Source organism: Diuraphis noxia, unplaced genomic scaffold (genome assembly GCF_037042655.1).
Source record: "Diuraphis noxia isolate RWA-SAM2 unplaced genomic scaffold, SU_Dnox_SAM2 contig0001, whole genome shotgun sequence".
In the NCBI taxonomy this organism is placed as follows: domain Eukaryota; kingdom Metazoa; phylum Arthropoda; class Insecta; order Hemiptera; family Aphididae; genus Diuraphis; species Diuraphis noxia.
Genome location: NW_028301711.1, coordinates 67,720,823 through 67,740,341, shown reverse-complemented (window position 1 = coordinate 67,740,341; position 19,519 = coordinate 67,720,823). Strand labels below are relative to the sequence as shown.

Here is a 19,519-nt window from a genome sequence, read left to right as displayed (position 1 = left end):
AACGGGTCACCAGCCATTGAGTATAGATAGTATACTATCTATATATACTATCTATACTATCTATACTCAATGCTAGTATGATGTCTGGAGCACAGTTTTGAGCTGGCCAAAATCCGTTGTGCATTTATACCACAGTTCTCAACAAACAACACCCTCTGACGCCTCTGTCGGTCATTCGCTGGAAACCTAATTTAACCATTAAATTATGAATAGTTTTAGTGTGAGTTTAGATTGAGTTTTTAATAAATTTATTGTAACCTGTGCAATAAAACCCCATCAACACCATCAACGTTTCCGCAGATCAAACACAATTTAACCATAGTGATGTGCCTAAAGTTTGACATTTTAAAGAAAATATAAAATTAGTGCCCGATGATACGGCAACACGGGAATTCCAGAAGGTTTGTGTTATTTTTAGTAGGAGTGTGTATACCGTACACTTAAGATGGTACAAAAATTGTTTAAGAAATGTCCCTAACGTACAAAACAAAAGCTTAAGAAGAGAATATGACAAAATATCGTGTTGAAAAAGCGTGACGTACGTAACGGGAATGTATTTCAAAATCTACCGACCGATGATCTTGGGAAATAATGTAGAAATAATAGAAACATTGAAATGCAAAAAAAAAAACGCGACATCTTCGAAATAGCAAGTTTGGATTTTGAGGGAGCACGCTCGGAAAACAATGCATGTTACTTTTTAAATTAGGCGTAAATTGATAATTGGGTGAGGGGTGACTGTAATGATGGACGTATACACATGTACATGAAGTTGCCCCCCCCCCCCACAACGCACTTTGTCCGTTCAACTTCAAAATACCACCAAATAATTGCAAATCGAGTTTCGCTAATTGCAAATCATCCAGTTTTGAGTAAACTCAAATTCAAAATTGGGGGGCCAACTTCATGTAGCCTCCCTACTTTTTATGATCGACATCAAAATACTACCAAATAATTGCAAATTGCAAATCGAGTTTCCCTAATTGCAAATCGTTTTTTATATTTTTACGAATTTTTCAATTTTTTAGCCAGCCCCCCCCCCCCACACTTTGTTCGATCGACATCAAAATACTGCCAAATAATTGCAAATCAAGTTGCCCTAATTGCAAATAGGTTTTTATATTTTTTAGCCAGCCCCCCACTTTGTCCGATCGACACCAAAATACTGCCAAATAATTGCAAATCGTTTTTTTTTCTTTTCATCTCTCCCCATAGGTCCAATTGTATGGTAATCCTTCAAACGATTTTTTTTTCATCAAATAAGTGATTTAGTGACTTACCTACTACGCTAATTTATTTTAATTTTACCATTAGTTTTTTTTTTATATGACATAATAATATTAGTTAGTACCTACCTTGTATGATTAGGTAAATTAATTAATTTCCAAAAATAATCATATATATATTTTTTTAAACATTTTGTATTTTTTTTATTAAATATTAATGTAAAATAATTGTTAGAATTCTTCTTGAATATATATATAAGAAGGTTCACACTTGTTTTTTGAGCGTTTATAGGTGATTTAATTTTTTTTTTGCAGGTCGTTATGCGTTTCCCATTGTGAGATTACGGAGCTTTCTAGGGTTCCGCAAAACACCCACAACTTGAGGGGAACACCCAAGTTGTGACCTACGAGCCGCGCAGCGTGACGATCCTAAGATTGTCGCAGCGGAACTCGTAGGTTTTAACACTATGGGGTAATGAAACGCCATTTTCAAATAGTACTTGGATAACCCATAACTTAAAACTAGGGAAACAGGTGACCAATAAATAAATAAAAAAAAATGAATTTTAGAGTAATAATAACAATTTGTATTATACATAATAATGATACGATGGAAACAAATTAGCATAATAATATTTTGGGAGCATACAGTTTAGTATAAGAAAAAGGGGACACATGGCAAACATTTATGTAATGATAATAAATTGCGACACTCAGGTCGGCCCACGAGGTTCCGCGTGACACCGACGGTGTTTGAAATTTAATAATATAATAATAACATTTGGCTAACCATAGGGTTACCGCCCGAGCTGTCGCGTAAAACAGAATATATATATAATAGGAGAGAGGGAGAAGGAAATATTATGACACCCAAATTTTAGAGGGGTATGGGGGGAAAAAGAACTTAATACATTACAAGACGACACGATGTTGACTGTTGAGGTGGTTGTTGACGTTCCGGGGATACGGGTAGGCTGACAAACTGTCGCCGGCGCACACGTGGCCGACATGGCCCACCTGGTCGTTGGAAACGTCGATCCTTTTTGGAGAGGAGCCTCATCATAGCCCCGGTCATATGGCCACCACGGCCCATTGGCATGCTCAGCCCATCATGTTGGAATTTCGATCACGGTTTTAATACCAAAAAGAAAACAATGGTTGCGTTGAAAAAAAAATCGTGGGTGTCCACGTGTGACTGTGTGAGTGTTATCCGGCAAGGAGTCCGGGAGACGTAGTAGACTGTTAGGAGTCTTTTCAGTTCAACGGTAACAGTGTAAGTACCGAGGCGTCAGTGGTCGTCTTCGGCCGTTGGGCCCTGGTCGTCTTCGGCCGTTGGTGGGGAAAGTCAGTGTCGCATGATCAGGGGAAAATAACATTAATTAGGGAATGACAGACTGCCCTGTCGGTGCGCACAGACGGACACGACAATCGCGACCGGCATCGGCGGCGGCCTGTTGACAAGCGGACACTGCAGGTGTTGTGGGGGTCGGGGATCGAGTATTACGTAATATTGCTCATGATAATAATTAATGGCATGCGATTAGTATAATAATAATTCCGATTAATAATTATGATATGGGAAAGTGTATGCTCAGGGAAACATTAATAATATTAAATAGTGACAAAATTCTGTGACGTTACACCATACACCATTGATCCTTCTTACGTGGGACACATAATGACCATATCCATAAGATACCATTCCATGGAGTATATAACTGAAACATCAAAACATTAATTTTAGGATTGCATAGTATATATTTTATATAGATGTTTCGCTAATGACTTACTAGCCACATTCCTTTTACATCCATGTAATAACTTATAAATAAATACATAATATATTTATTTATTTTATAATTTTGTTTTTTATAATTCTTTAACTTACGTCTTTGTATTCACTTTTAGTATTGTAGGATATTCTAGAAGCTTAAATTGACTTTTATCAGCAAAGACATCTGTCTCGATGAAGATGTGTTGACATAGATCCTTTGTTGATGAAGCATTTTCATCTTCTAGTAGATATTGATGAAATGAAGTAATAATGATATTGATATTTTAACAATAATTCATATAATTGGTTTCAATTTATTTTAAATTAGTTGAATATGAGAGGTACCAGTTATAGAACTAAGCGTCAAAAGATCCAAAAAGAATTGGATTATTTAGATACTTCTGAATACAATGAAATACCACCTTCTTCAAAAATTTGGAACCATCGGAATTGTTTAGTCGTGAATTATTAAATGATGATTGTGAAATCGAAGAAAATAATTCATTTCTCAAATTGCCAGTTTTGGATGATCATTTGTTAAAAAATAAAACCAGCACTTTTGAAGTTCAATGTCCAAATTTGCCAAATTCAGTTGAATATAATACTAATGATATTACTATTATAGATCCTCCAAATAACTATCAAGATTCTATGCAAGATATAATAAAACAAAAGTTAGGAAAATGATCAATAGATTTTAATATACCTCAAAATGCAGTAAATGCATTGTTAAAATTATTTAAAAGTGATGCTAATATAACATTTTTACCTAAAGATTGTAGATCGTTACTTAATTCAAGATCTTCCACATTACTAAATATACATGATATGGTACCAGGTAATTATTATAATTTTGGTTTGGCTGATGGCATTTTAAGATTTTCATCAACATTACCTCTAGAAGACATAATAAGACTTGCTATTGGTATTGATGGTCTGCCATTATCAAAAAGTAGTGCAAGCCAATTTTAGCCTATATTCAGCCATACCATAAATATGTTTTCTCTATTGGTATATATCATGGATATCAAAAATTAAAAGATAGCAATGACTATCTTAAATATTTTATTTCAGAAATCATACAATTGAATACTGAAGTAATAGTAATTAATAATGTTGTAAAAAATTTTCTATTGATGTATTCTGTTGTGATTCACCAGCAAAGGCATTTATATTAGGCATTAAAGGTCATTCGGGATTTTCTTCTTGCTCTAGATGTAATCAAGGAGAGTTTATTTGTAATCGTGTGTGTTTTCCATATATTGAAAATGGTTGTAATAAACGAACTCATGATAAATACATTTCAATGACAAATGAAGAACATCACACTTCACCTACAATATCATGTCTATTTTTAATACCCAACATAAATATTGTAGATCTCTTCTCTATGGATTACATGCATTTGGTTTGTCTGGGTTTAATGCGTAAGCTTATTTTTCTGTGGTCAAGTAAAGGACCAATAAATATTCGTATTCCAAGTTGGAAGAGTAAACAAATTACCACATCTCTTCCAAGCTTAAAAAAAATATATAACTAATGATTTTTCTCGCAAACCAAGACCACTGGAAGATGTTTACCGTTGGAAAGCAACAGATTTTCGACAGTTTCTTTTGTACACAGGAATAATAGTACTTAAGAATGTTATTTCTGAAGATTGCTATCAAACTTTTTTAGCTCTCAATATTTCTATGAGAATTATTTTGAGTGATAATCATTTAAAATATTTAAAAACGTATTCACAGGGTAGCGTAGTTCTAACCCTTTCCAGGGACGTATTTTTTATAGCTGTAGGGCATATGGTTTATTTTACTAGTAACTAAAGCTACAAATAATTATAAAACTACAAAATATCAAAAAAATATGGTACTTTTCTGTTATCCCTACTACCGCTCGATGTCGAGACTACCGCGACTTCTCAATTCTGTTATCTCGACTACCACGCCGGTGTCGCGATTACCGGACCTGTCCGGACTCCGGACTACAGTTCGCTCGATTGCCGTCGTTGCTGACAGTTGTATTATTTTAAAATAATCCGTCGTTGTATTTATTAATTTTAATATAATTATGAATCTATGGAATTTACCAAACAGTGAAAAAGATGCTCTCGAATTTTTTCAAGAAAAGGGTTTACTTCCAACACACCGTGATTGCAAAAACGGTCATAAAAAAAAACTGTACATCGGAAAAAATGAAATTTTTTGGAAATGCAACGTCAAAACGTGTCAGCATAAAACCAATATGCGTATGGGTAATTGGTTTGAAAATAGTCGTCTGCCTTTTTTAACCATACTCCGGTTTATATATTGTTGGAGTGCAGAATTAACCTCCGTTAATTTTTGTGAAAGACATTTGGAAATGAATCATTGTACGGTAGTTGATTGGAATAATTACATGCGTGAGGTGTGCACTATAACAATTAGTCGAAATCAACAAACACGAATCGGAGGACCGGGAAAAATTGTTGAAATCGACGAAAGTATGTTTTCAAAAAGAAAGAATAATGCTGGAAGAATACTACCACAACAGTGGATATTTGGGGGAATTTGTCGCGAAACGAAGGAGTCGTTCCTAATCGCACCAAGGAAACGCTTTCAACTGCGATAAAACAATATATAAAGGTAGGTACAACCATATATTCTGACTGTTGGCGTGGATATGATACAGACGAATTAACCAGAGCTGGATACACGCATGGTACAGTCAATCATACTAATAACTTTGTTGACCCAGTTACTGGGATTCATACTCAGCATATTGAACGTCTTTGGGGCTCCGCTAAATGGAGAAATAAAAAACATAGGGGAACCAGACGCCATCATTTGGAGTCTTATCTGGCGGAGTTTATCTGGAGACAAAACATTGGAGAACAAGGAGAACCATTCGAATACATATTAAAAAATATTTCCGAAAATTGGTCACCAAAAATAGAATTTTAGACTTATGCAACTGTAACTGTGATAATTTATTTATATTTATTTAATATCGTATTTTGACGTTTTTTTGATAATTTTGACGACTTTTTGTTTTATATTATAATACATTTTAGACTTTTGCAACTGTAACTGTGATAATTTTGTATTTTGACGCTGTGATAATTTTAGAATTTGTAATTTGATGTTTTGTGATAATTTTATGGTATATACATGATTTAAGATAATTTATATGATTACTGATAATAAACGATGGCAATTCATGTGTTTGTTCTTTGGTATTATGTATTAAAATACGGAACTATTTGGATAGTACAATAGTAGTCGAGATAACAGAATTGAGTAGTCGCGGTAGTCTCGGCACCGGCGTGGTAGTCGAGATAACAGAATTGAGACTCGCGGTAGTAGGGATAACAGAAAAGTACCAAAAATATTCAATTTCATCTTTACTAAATAAACAGAAAACGGAAAATGTGATTAAAGTTGAGATAACACATGTGTGGCAGAATATCACATACTATAATAACCGAGACCAGGGTAAGGAAAGCCGGTTGCTGGCAGTAAAGCAGCAGCTGTTGTCCGTAAATGATGAAAAGTGATACCACAATAAGAATTGATAAGATAGCCCACTATCTAATATCGTTTTCCACCATACTGCACTGACAGCACCAGTGCATATGCCGAAATCTTACTTTCACTTTTATTCAATCACGCGTCCGAGATCAAGTGTGGTTTTTTTTTTTTAAGATTTATTTACTCGTATTTATCTTATTTTTGATAAGGTGATTTATGAGTCACTTTAATATACTGATAACTACCGGTCGTCATTATTTTATTATGATCATTATAGTCGTTACTATATCCGTTTTTTAAGAATTTCCGGCCTTTTTGGGCCTCGTTTCAAATTTTAAATCGTCTTTCGGGTGTTTACAAAGGTTTCTCTACTGCGATCGCACGTGAGATAATATATTTCGATTCGCTGTTAGAAATTCGAATGCCCGTAGTGGTTTTACGTTTTTCTTTCGAGATATCCTCTAAGTTTTTTTTTCTGGTTACATTCGCTGTATGACCTCCACTAAGAACCGAAATATTCCCCGTATGCCTCGACATTTGATTAGTTAATAATATCAATAAGTTATAGTAGGCTAAAATCCCAATTTTCGAGTTGACGTAATATTACCGGCTCCCCGCACCGCAGAGATGACGGGGTACACCATACTGGGATTACTCGCCATCTTTTGAGACGGAGCGTACTTTACAAGCAAAATTTGCGAAAGATTTCGTGCATTTCAAACATTTCATCGTATAGAGCCAGATGTTGTGATAATTTTGAAATTTTTTCTTTTCTTTGCAAACCATTATTTAAGATGGTTTAGGGCGGGGAAGTGATCCGCGGTGCTGGGGGCCGGTAATATTACGTAATAGCAAACATTGCGAATTTAGCCAATTGATTTTACTGACGTATCCTCTCGAACGTCACGAAAAGAGTATTCTCGGTATTTAAGGCATGTCAAAAAGTGAATACAATCAGTGGTAAAAAACTTAGAGAATATTTTGAAAGAAAATCGTTACATTATGACATCGCGTGTATTGATTAACTTACGCAATCAGCTGTCACGGGGACTATTCTAACCTAGGCGTGATAATGTTTCGAAAATAAAATATATATAGGCTAGTAATGTATGAGTCAGTGAATAACAATTGAGTTTAAGTAAGTTATATAAATCATGAACTTGAAAGTCGGATATTCATATGAAAAATATTAAATTGATAACAATGATAGTGTGATATCAGTGTTGTGAAAATGTAAACATTCACCTCTTAGATAAGAGAATTTCGGCCATTTTGTGGGCATAAAATCATTTCCGAGTCGGCTATCTAGTATTTTTATATATCTGTGATATAATCATAACGGACAACGCCATACGAACGGTTCTTCGCAGGAAAAATTTTTCGTATGATTCATTTCCTTATCACATCCTTATCACAATATTATATTATATTTTGAAATATTAGTATTTTCATATTTCATGGTTTAGTACACTGCACAACACCCAAGACAACATTTTATTCACAGACATTTTGTTAATAATAAATTATTGATGAATAATATTATTGACATTTATAAATTGCTTTAACAAAAAAAAAAAAAAATTTGAAAACACTAAACAAATAATAACACCTAACCTCACGGGAAATCATATTAAAAATAATATACTAATTTATAAAAAAAATTGTATGTCAAAATAAAACATAAAATTGGGAAACCGGAAAATCTACTAGTCGGTGCTGGCTAAACAAGAAAAGTTTACTAACAAGGAGTACACTACTAAAATAGTCAATCTTCCGATAACCCCGAAATCTCCAATTTATTGTTGAGTGCTCTACTTTTATTTTTATGACCCAATTAATGCGATAAAATACAATGCAATGAATAGGTATTTTCGACGTTCAGCTTTGACTATCCTCTTATTGCTCTTATTATTAGGGCCCGTATTACAATAGTTGAATAGTTGAACTCAGGCTAAACCACCGAATTCTCGGCCGGTAAAATCAGTGGTTCAAGTGTAACCGAGATTGTAAAACAGGCCCTTAATGTCTTACGAAATACATTGATGGGTAATCGTATAAATCATATTTCCCCGTCAAAATCATGACATTTGGCAGCAATTAATAAATCTACAATCACAATTTATATACAATATATCAAGGTGGATTGATAAATTCAATAAATTCAATAGATAAATTAAATAAGATAAATTCAATCCACCTTGCAATATATAATACTGTTCTATGATAATAACGTGATAAGTGATGTGGTTTTAAATAATAACCACGAACGTGGTCATTACCATGGTATAAGTGTGATAAGGAAATTGATCATACGAAAAAATTTTCCTGCGAAGAACGGTTTGTCAACGCCGTCGGGACACGAGAGCTCCAGTGCTGCCGTCAAACAGATATTTTTTTTTTTATTGTTATGTATTTCAAATAATATTTTAAAACAAAAAAATACTGTCTAAAAACATATGTAGTAATATATATTTATTGCAGCACCAATTGGTTCTGAAATTCCTTCAAATGATGACAATGATGCCATAAATATTAGTTCTAATAAAATGTTAAAATCAGATACTGATGAGAAAAAATTGCCTGTCACGGACGGTATTAACAACGCTGGCTTAACAACGTACAAAAATAATGATAGGTCTACTGGAGTTAGCGACGTTGATGATGATAATGATGTTATTAATATGAAAGATATTATGAAAGAGGCTGAGAATTTCACTCCGAGACACATCTCTAATAAAAATGATACTATGGACATTGATACTATTCCTAATTCGATTGCCAAAAAAAGTAAGCTGTAGGGACAATGGTTTTTTTACGAATTTTCCAAACTTGTAATTTATCATGTGCTCTGTATAAAACCCAATGGAACATAGTATCAGAGCCTGGACACTGATAAAAATTAACACGGTAAACATACTTAATACTCAAAAACGTGGCGGCCATCTTCCCGTTGGCTAAACAGTGTAACCATATCAAAAAAAAAACAAAATGTTAAATACAATGTTTTTCCAAAAATGTATAGATCCAACTCTAGTTTTTTTCAAATTACTTACCAATTGCTTAAAGTTCTTAATTTTAAAATTAGCAACTGCATAAGATTAGTATTAATCAAATATATGATTAAATAGGTATTCATATTAAATATATATTGGAAAAAAATACACGTTTTATTAACCAAAATATATATTTTATTTATTAGAAGTTAAAATGTAGTTTTGAAATTTATAGATCACAATTGTTTAAAGGCAAGCTTGAGATTATGATTTAAAAATAAGAAAATAGATTGAGAAGGAAAAATATAAAAAGAGTATGTTATTATATAATAATGCTTTAGTATTATTCAAAAAGTACAGACGACAGATCACAACAGAACATGTTCTGCTTATTTTAACTGCAGTTAAAAAGCAGTACACACTAAAAAACGTGTAACAAATGCTTTTGCTAAGATTTTTAATAATCTTAATGTAAATGTTTTGAATTAAACCATGGATTATGATGCCAGTTTTTTAACTGATAACACTAAATAGATAAAGTAGCCAACGGGAACATGGCCGCCACGTTTTTGTTTACATTGAGAGTGTCCCTTCTGATTTAATCTATTCTGTGGTTATACAGCTATATGTTTATACTCTTTGGATGAACTTGTACTGCCTAATATTATACCATATTACGTATAATATAAATATATAATTGTCTATGTATTATACCATTCTTGAATCTTGAGACAAACTGTATTACTGTAATAAATAATTATAATATAAAAATATAATACGATTTGATAGTTACTAGTTGGGAGGATCGTATAGGTATTAAATATTAATTATATTATAAGCAAACCGTGTAAATCCGTGTTACGCATATACGTATAATATAATTATATATACGTAATGTGTTCATTGTAATTTTTGTTTTTAATTTACTATAAGTTGGAAACAACACTGTTGCGGCGCAACTATATGTATTTGAGTAATAGCTGGACACACACACACAGAGCACATACCTAGTAGTTATTTTTGTATTGTTTTATTCTTGTTAATTGCACCGTGAATTATTATATAATATGTAGATAACCGCCGCTGCCGCCGCATCGGCTGCGCGATTATTATTAGTTAACACAGCCGTCGTTTAATTACAGGCATATATTATATTTTATTCACGCCAGTATATTTTTGTGAGTTGCAATAAAACCTCCGGGCTGTTCCGTTTCGTCTTTGACGACGTTTATAATATTGTATTTTTATGTGCGCGAATCGCCACTGTTACTTTACCTATAATATAATATTGTTATTTATTTTGTGGGCGCAAATCGCCACGTATATTTTTAAATAGTGCGGGCGCAAATCGCCACTTATTTTATTTTGTGCGTCGCAAATCGCCACTTTTATATAGTTTATTGTAAGTCGCGAATCGACATCTTTATTTTTGTGCGGCGCTAATCGCCGTTTATATTATATATTTTTTTTGTTTCTGTGTGTGTGTGAGTTTTTATTATATAGCTAGGTAGCGGCTGGCCAGCAGTGCACCGACAACCTGTGAGTTATTTATTTTATATAATTATTATATTCGTTATACTTATTATTATATATTCTATCGTGCCACAAGGGCCGTACACAACTTATATTATTATTTATTGTTATATTCCATTGCGCCAGAAGGGCTGTATATTTTGCATTACTCTGTTGAGCCAGAAGGGCTAGTATTTTTGTATTTTCACGTAGCTCTAATAGCTACCGTGAGTTATACTCTTATTTTTACCATCAATTTTGCTGTGAACTGTATTATATATATTATTTAGTATCATTTATACTTGATAATATACTGAATTATACGGGCTACAGCTCTTATAGCTGCCGTCATATTATTGTCATTTACTTGGCCAGAAGGGCCGTCATATATTATATACTGTTATAGCCATAAGGGCTTTAATTTATTATACATACCTATTATATTTTTATACATTTGTGTTGCTGTGATTTTATTATTATTATTATTATTATTTGTATTATAGGTACAACAACTATATATTTACCAGCAATTATGTTACCCTTTATTTTTTTATTTTAGTTTCATTAATTATACACACATCCACATATAAACACACTCGTACACAAAAACACACCTTTCGCACAACACGCATTACGTAGTTCTACAGTATTTGCCCGGCAACCCCGACCACTGCTGTTTGAGCTACTATACCACTACACACCCAGCTATCTCCATATTATTTCTCCGCCCTAGGTGTTAGTGGTGCCCTAAAGCATTGGCGTTCGGGCACGCGTAATATTATTTTATGCTTCCGGCGCGTCCAAACACTTTACCACATTTAGGGCCAGTTGTACCGTTGCGTGATTAAATATTGATTAACTAATCGTCGATCAAATTTTAATCAATGATTAAATTCCAGTGCGTTGTACAGTCGGTGGGCAATTTGACTCTGATTAGTTAATCAACGATTAAAGTTTGATGTGTTGATTATAATACATTTATTTACAATATTTTCATCTCCAAGTTGGTATCAACTATAATAATTAGTTTTAAGTTATCATTGTTATCATAATTAATTTGTATATTATAAATTATTATTCAGTCATTCAGTGATTTGTAATTTATATTTTACGTTTATTGTCTATTGTTGACTGTAGTCAATAATATTTTGTAAAATTTATATAAATATTAGTTTAATTATGAACACTTTAAAACGCACATCTAATTTCTCTGCGACTGAAGTCGATGCATTAATTGCGTTGGTTAAAAAACATCAATCAGTTATTGAATGCATGAAGACTGATAATGTTAATGCCAAGTAAGAAAATATATATTTAGTATATAATACTATACTTTTATTTACTTATACCTATATACTATCCATAACAGTTTCAACATTTATAAATAACATAATGTACTGAAAAAATATATATAATAACATATTAATATTCTTTAGAATGAAAAAGGATGCATGGACAAAAATCGAAGTTGAATTTAAATGCCAGTGCATTGATAATCCACGTAGTGCTGTTGTTCTAAAGAACAAGTACGAAAATATTAAACGTACAACTAAAAAGCAATATGCCGATGAAAAGGCATATCATCGAGGTACAGGAGGAGGACCGCAAAAATTATTCAACAGTCCATCTATAAATTCAACTGTCGATGAAATATTACAGACAAGGATAACAGGAGAAGAATCTATACATGATTCAGATAGAGTTTTGGAAACTGATTATAGCCTTCGTTCTATTGATGAAGACATGCTCGGAGAAAATGTAATAGTGATAAATCCTGCTGATATTGATACAACTGGTAAATTAATAATAAATTATTATATAATTATGTATATATAATTTAATATAAATTTGTATATATAATTAAATTTTATCTATTAAAGAGTGTGATGTAAATCAAACGATACCATCTACATTCTACATCACCATGTACCAAAAGGGACTGGACAAATTATACGCCTGCTGATCTAAAATCACGATCAACCTTAACTACTAGTAGTGGTATGTAGTATGTAGTATGTAGTGTATTTATTTATATATTCCATAATGTCAGAGTTGGTAAAGTTACTTTTTATAATATAATAAGCTCACAATATATATGTATAAACCCCTCGTACACCCCTAGAATGGATGCTGTATACAATCAACATACGCACTGGACCTTAAAACTAATTCAGTCTGTTCCGCGGCATCTACTACACAATATATATCTCCTTTCCGTCTTACACAGATTATTTCGAAGTGTTTAATAAAATGGATTTTGTATTAATGTTTTTCACATTTTTAACGTGCATACTGAACATTCGTGTGGAAATAAGGTACAATGTTTAGTATTATATTATCATAAAAAAATTATATTATATTAATTATAATTATATTATCTAGCAATTCTCATCACGAAGATGAGGATGAAGACAACGACCATCCCTTCCCCAATGAACGTATGGAAATTGGAAACGATTCCGACGGAGAAGAAGAAATTGAGTAATTATATTTATCATATTAGAATAAGTTTTCATAAATATGTTTATTTATTTATTTATTTATTTTTAATAGTGAAGACAGACTATGGGACACGTTAAATTTGATGGAGGCCGACTTGGTCTACTACTCGCAGATAAATTGGGGAAATCGTCATACTATGGTGACCGAATTATGGGTTGAAATAATGAAGCATTTCGAATATTGGAATTTGGAACAGACAGTAGCACTGCTACTGTTCCGCGGTTCCAATTATATCGAGTACGTGGATTGTGATATTGAAGGTGATACAGGACAGATTTTAAAAGCGGAAAATGTTGTAAGTACTAAAATCGATATTTCTCTTATATTATTTAAAAAATAAATAAATAAATAAATGCTTAGGCGTACTTGGGTGCATCATCGACGTTGAGGGAGGTCGAAGACGTGGTGACGACGTATTCGCAGGCTGAAGTCTTACTTCAGCTTAAATTCGAATACGACTTATTGTCACGAGATGGAACTGGAATAGTGGAATTTCATGAAAAAATTGAAATGATAACCTTGGCATGAGAAATGCCCATCAATGTATCGTATGATGTTATTAGTAAATTATTTAACCCTTAACACCTATATATTTTTTTATTATGTCACGGGTTTTATTACTCATTCAAACTAGAACCTTACATTCGTGGCCGTCCTTTTAAAAAATAATTCGCAGAATAATATAATTTACGTTTCTGTATACATGACATTACAGTATATTACTGTATAAACTCTAAGTCATATTATTATAATGGTGTAAGATTATTGTGTTTTTCACTAAAATAAGATGTATCTGGTCGTACATAAGCGAGTTATTTTGCGGTATCGCTTGGTTGCGCTCAGATCCACGGTCGAGCGTGGTCAATACAATACATCTTGACTAGTCATACGATGTACAAGACCGACACGCTTTAACCTTAATATAGGGGAAGGCGGGGCAGTACCGTACGGTTAAGCTTTCATGGCTTGTAAATCATGCAATTGTTAACGAAATTAAATTTTTTAAATTGGTTAATATAGATAAACTTATGGCCTATAATTTTTATTTGAAACTTTTTTAAATTTTTTTAAAAAAAATGTGCTTAATTTGTCTTTTACTTTTTTTTGGAAAAATACGGATTTACCCCAGGTGCGGGGTAAAACCGTATGTACTGTGGGGCAAAATCGTATGAAGATAATTAATATACAAAAACTTAGTACATTAGGTATATTCATTGGTAGGTACCTAAATTATTAATTGGTATTGAACTTTTATTTGATTAACTTGTAAAGTTTAACTAATATTAAGCAGTAGGTAGTAAATCATGTATATTTTCATCTTTATTAGTCAAAAATGTACCTAAACATTGTTTTTAATTCTTCAAAGTGTTAACAAATTAAAAACAATAACAACACAATATAATATATGATAAAACCTACTCCTGTTGGCAGTAGTACAACAAATACAACTTACCCAAGTACCTATACATTTATTGAAATAAAACAAAATCTTCTTTTAATAAAAGAAATAAAAATGGCCAAAAAAAATTACTTTTTAATAAAAATAACAAAAAAACTTAATACAAAAAAATTGTTTGGCAGTTCTAGTTAGAACATAAACATAGTAAATAGTATAATATAATCATTAAAATAAAATAAAACCTTGTTTTTTTATAAAAAATTTAAAATATAAATTACTATACCAAAATAACTTTTATATAACTGTTTCAAAAAAAAATAATAACAAAACTTAAAACAATAAAGTTTTTTGGCAGTTCTAGCTAGAATATAAACATAGTAAACAGCATAATATAATCATTAAAATAAAACAAAACCTTATTTTTTTATAAAAAATATAAATTACTATACCAAAATAACTTTTATATAACTGTTTCAAAAAAAATAATAACAAAACTTAACGTTATGCCTGCTTAGCACATAAATATTTTAAACAATATGTAATTATTAAAATAAAACAACAACTTTTTTCTCATAAGAAATAAAAATTACCTCAAACAATAATGTTTTATTTATTTTTTTTTATGCAAAGATCACAAATGTAGGTCTTCCAGTTATCGACTCCTCCACAAAGTTCATGACACCATCTACTGCAATTAATACATTTAACCCATTTCTCTCCCTTTGAGTCTTCTTTGTATGGCATACTGCAGTATATACATTCTTCGTCGGCACTGTCATCATCATCAGTTGAAACGCATAGCTTTTTGGGGTGAATTTCTTCTTCATCTGTAGAAGTGAATAATCTTTTTTTAATATTATTTTTCTTTTGTTTTTTTTTTGGTAGTGGTTTTCCGTTTGCTTTAGCTTCTTGGAGTTCTTTTTTATATGGACTTTCAGTGATAATTGCTGTCTTTCCTCTTCTTCTTGATGATCTGTTAATTTTTTGAGCTTTTGGTATTGGCAAAATAATTTCTGGAGATACAGTAAAAATCTGTTTTTCATTTGAAGAAAAAGTGGCATGTGGTGTTTCCATTACCAAATTTTGAGTCAATAAAGTTGAAACAGATGCATTTTGAATATTATCTGCTGGGTGCTCAGTATTCATTGTATTATCAGAGAAACTAGGTTGAGAAGTAGAATGTAATGCAAGAGCACTATTATTATCAGCTGAACAACAAGGTTGTGTTTGGGTATCTAATGACATTTCAACATTATTAGTAGTTTCAGCTGGAGCAAAGTCAGAATTATCAAATATGTCTGAATTAAATGGAGCTATACCAGTTTTTCTAAAACCAGAAATTGCATTTTTAGGAGTTGCTGCTTTCAGATATGCTTCACAAAAAATTTTAGAAATGTGGCGAAGACCAACAACTTGGCCTGGATGGTTAAGCAACCACAAATCCAACTCTTGGCTATAGTATGTACTGAGTGGACCCATAAAGCTTACATCTAACGGTTGTAATTTGTGAGTTGTATGGGGAGGAAAACAAATAATTACTATATTATTTTCGCGGGCTACATCTATTACTTCAAGGTTTTTAACATGAGTGACATGCCCATCTAAAAGCAATAAAATAGGATTTTCTTTAGTGGGATGTGTATGCTTAATAAAATGATGAAGCCACTGCACAAATATTTCGGATTGCATCCACCCTGATGGATGACAAACAACCAATGACCCAGGTGGTGCTTCTTCTTCAAAATCTGGATTTAATCTGACTCTAGGAAATATTAATAATGGGGGAATATAAGAACCCGATGCTGAAAAACAAATGGTCACTGTAACATTTTGACCTCTTTCAGCAGATGACAGTTTGCCAACTTGTCTTCGTCCCTTTTGGGCAATTATTTTGGCTCTACTTTTGGCTACATTTGACAATCCACTTTCATCAACATTAAAAATATGTTCTGGCTTAAAGTGATGAGTCTCATAACTTTTTTTTAACAAATCATAAAAGCTATTCACCACTGGTCGATTGAACCCCATAGCTCTCACAGCCGAAGTTGGTTCTGGGATTCGTACTGACAACTCTGGATGTCTTAATAAAAAGCCTTTTAACCAATCTTGACCTGCATAAAAAAATTAAAAGATAAAATAACAATAAACTTTAAAATAATCATTGCTAAATTTACCTGCTAAACCATTTGTTTTATTAAAATTATGAGCAATATTGTTTCTTTCGGCAAGTTCAAAGGCCAGTTTTCTAAAATGATTTTGTGTTAAACCGAACAAACGACTTTCCATGTCTTTTAAATATTGTACAAGAACATTTTCTTGTTCGATTGAAAATACTTTTTGATAATGTCCCAAACCTATAACAAATCGCATTTTTAATTAGAAACAATTATTTCAACACATGATTGACAATTTTTCAATAATCGCCCTATTATAACCAAATATAATCTGATATTAGAAAAAAAAAAAATGGTTTTCTTAATAAGAATTTATCTCTTATAATCAAACTATCAATCTAATTACCATAATATTGTGTAATTATGAAATTTACCTTTTAATCCACACTGTTGAACATTTAATTTTCCTTCTTTTACTTTATTTACTCGGTCCTGTAGTGTTGAACGAGGAACTTCATGACGAACAGACGCTGCATCATAGGTTGTACCTTCTAACACAGCCAATATAGCGAGTTTCATATTATCTTCAGACCAAGACTGTCGGTTTGTTTTTCTTGTGTAATTACGAACCATTCTAATAAAAATAAAACATTTCAATACTATTAAATTGTTTAAATTCAACCATAGCAATTATCAAATTATCAATGTAGTAAAACCGTACAGTGTATAACCGTACGATTTTGCCCCATACGATTTTGCCCCATAAGACTATTACAAGTTATTGAGCTTCATATTAAACATTAAATTAATTAATGAATGTATTCAAACTACAAATTTATATTACACTTAATTAGCTATTGAATGATATATAAGACGTACCTGTACAGTTTTTTCACATATAAAAATTCACTATTTGAAATGTTGATAATATATTAATAATTGAATGTAATAACATAAAACGTATTTATTTCGAAAACGTGATATCAAAACACGTGCACTATCATATTCAATAAATAAACAAACAAAACGTTTCAAATCAGTGTATTCATTTTACCTCCATGATAACAATTATTGATAACATTCCGATTATACGATTTTGCCCCGCATACGGTAATACCCCGTCTTCCCCTATATAATATAAAATAATATCGAAATCATTTTATGTTGTCGAAAACAAAAATATTTTTCTCCGTGAATAAAAATGTTAATACTATGAACATGAATGATAGAGTTTACGATGAGCGTTTATTTAAATCGCTTACTATGTACATATAATCTAATTTTACATTACTCAGATGGTTTACAAATAATATTGTTCCCCCTCCTGTCGAACATGTCCAAGGCGATAAACCCCTACTAGCCATACAACAAGGATGACCCGCTTCGACCCAAATATATACACAACATACATGTTATATGTATATAATATAATATATTATATGTGAATATCGATATTGATATATAGATATATAGATGGTAAATGTAATGCATTAAGGTCCCCACACACTGCCGCGGTGGCGGTGGCGGTAAAATTGTACACATATATTTAGTACTAGGTCCACACACCGCCGCGGTGAAACCTGCGGTGGATCTGGCGGTAAAATAACGCGACGGTAAATTGCTGCATGACCGATTTCACCGCCGCGTTGCACGTTGTGGCTGTACAAAAAATACAAGTACAGGGCAACAGGGGCACACGCGCCGTTTTTTTAGTGGCCCAGACCAGAGCTGGGATACTGGGGTGGGAGTAATGATAATTGTCTATTATTTGAACTTAAAATTATTATGAAAATTTTGTACGTTGTTGGAAGTAATTATACCGATTATATAGCAATCACGATGCATATCAATTTGCATCATACAATATCATATATAATATTAATATCATTGACATTAAATTCAAATTAATAAATAAGCATTAAAAATGCGATATCTATTCTTTGAATTCAAAATATACTATTTAGTTGTTCTATATTATCTTAGTATTAGATAGTATTAAGTATAGTATTGAATATAGTATTTATAGTTATCGTATGCCTACCTGCCATTAATTCCAAACTTGGAAATTTCTGGAACTTGAAAACCATTTTTCTGCGAAATAATTGTATTTAATATATTTATTATTATTATCATTTTCAAACAAGTAGTGGACAAAGTTTAGTTGCTCTTGTTTGGTTTTGGCCGACAGTTGTATAAACGCGTAGTTAAAAGTCAAACATAATTGTATTTCACAATCATGACGTCTGATTCAAAAAAACACCACACAGAAAAGTTAATATTGGTTGTCCAAAAACATCCGATACTGTATGATATGACATTGCCAGAATTTAGAGACACCAGAAAAAAAGATCACGTGTGGGACACTGTGATAAGTCATGAAATGAATGGAGAAAAAGGTAATATTATTTTACTATTTTGAATTTCATTTTATTTTAATTTAACTTTATAATATTTACTCACTACTTAGCTATATGTAAATATGTAACAGAGTAT

At 32.0% G+C, this 19,519-nt stretch overlaps 3 protein-coding genes and 1 pseudogene across 4 annotated transcripts; 2 read left to right on the top strand and 2 right to left on the bottom strand.

Annotated features, from left to right (window-relative positions):
• LOC149061434 (uncharacterized) overlaps nucleotides 1-2,325 on the bottom strand; it is a 116,441-nt pseudogene extending 114,116 nt beyond the window's left edge.
• A 9,865-nt stretch (nucleotides 2,326-12,190) lies between these two features.
• Nucleotides 12,191-13,479, top strand: LOC149061433 (myb/SANT-like DNA-binding domain-containing protein 3). Its single transcript, XM_089214988.1, has 4 exons — nucleotides 12,191-12,309; nucleotides 12,448-12,806; nucleotides 12,902-13,326; nucleotides 13,394-13,479. The coding sequence occupies exons 1-3, from the start codon at nucleotides 12,191-12,193 to the stop codon at nucleotides 13,015-13,017; spliced, it is 594 nt and encodes a 197-aa protein (XP_089071114.1). The 3' UTR covers nucleotides 13,018-13,326; nucleotides 13,394-13,479.
• On the top strand, nucleotides 13,277-14,041 carry LOC149061432 (uncharacterized). Its single transcript, XM_089214987.1, has 4 exons — nucleotides 13,277-13,326; nucleotides 13,394-13,492; nucleotides 13,565-13,808; nucleotides 13,874-14,041. The coding sequence occupies exons 1-4, from the start codon at nucleotides 13,277-13,279 to the stop codon at nucleotides 14,039-14,041; spliced, it is 561 nt and encodes a 186-aa protein (XP_089071113.1).
• Nucleotides 14,042-14,815: 774 nt separating this feature from the next.
• On the bottom strand, nucleotides 14,816-18,151 carry LOC149061431 (uncharacterized). 2 transcript variants are annotated; one of them, XM_089217469.1, is made up of 4 exons: nucleotides 17,906-18,151; nucleotides 17,461-17,660; nucleotides 17,087-17,266; nucleotides 14,816-17,023 (listed from the first exon to the last, which is right to left on the bottom strand). In XM_089217469.1, the coding sequence occupies exons 2-4, from the start codon at nucleotides 17,657-17,659 to the stop codon at nucleotides 15,519-15,521; spliced, it is 1,884 nt and encodes a 627-aa protein (XP_089073595.1). In that variant the 5' UTR covers nucleotide 17,660; nucleotides 17,906-18,151; the 3' UTR covers nucleotides 14,816-15,518. The 2 variants fall into 2 exon arrangements, with proteins under 2 accessions (XP_089073595.1, XP_089073594.1); XM_089217468.1 differs by having other exon boundaries at nucleotides 17,461-18,151.
• Nucleotides 18,152-19,519: the final 1,368 nt, after the last annotated feature.

What these genes read in the sequence shown, in the direction of transcription:
- LOC149061433 (XM_089214988.1), top strand. Translation starts at nt 12,191, where the DNA reads ATGAACACTTTAAAACGCACATCTAATTTCTCTGCGACTGAAGTCGAT. An exon ending in ACTGATAATGTTAATGCCAA is followed by an intron (nt 12,310 to 12,447) that starts GTAAGAAAATAT and finishes AATATTCTTTAG; the next exon opens with AATGAAAAAGGATGCATGGA. An exon ending in TGCTGATATTGATACAACTG is followed by an intron (nt 12,807 to 12,901) that starts GTAAATTAATAA and finishes AGAGTGTGATGT; the next exon opens with AAATCAAACGATACCATCTA.
- LOC149061432 (XM_089214987.1), top strand. Translation starts at nt 13,277, where the DNA reads ATGTTTTTCACATTTTTAACGTGCATACTGAACATTCGTGTGGAAATA. An exon ending in GACGGAGAAGAAGAAATTGA is followed by an intron (nt 13,493 to 13,564) that starts GTAATTATATTT and finishes TATTTTTAATAG; the next exon opens with TGAAGACAGACTATGGGACA. An exon ending in TTTTAAAAGCGGAAAATGTT is followed by an intron (nt 13,809 to 13,873) that starts GTAAGTACTAAA and finishes ATAAATGCTTAG; the next exon opens with GCGTACTTGGGTGCATCATC.
- LOC149061431 (XM_089217468.1), bottom strand. Translation starts at nt 17,659, where the DNA reads ATGGTTCGTAATTACACAAGAAAAACAAACCGACAGTCTTGGTCTGAA. An exon ending in TCAACAGTGTGGATTAAAAG is followed by an intron (nt 17,267 to 17,460) that starts GTAAATTTCATA and finishes GATTTGTTATAG; the next exon opens with GTTTGGGACATTATCAAAAA. An exon ending in TAAAACAAATGGTTTAGCAG is followed by an intron (nt 17,024 to 17,086) that starts GTAAATTTAGCA and finishes TTTTTTATGCAG; the next exon opens with GTCAAGATTGGTTAAAAGGC.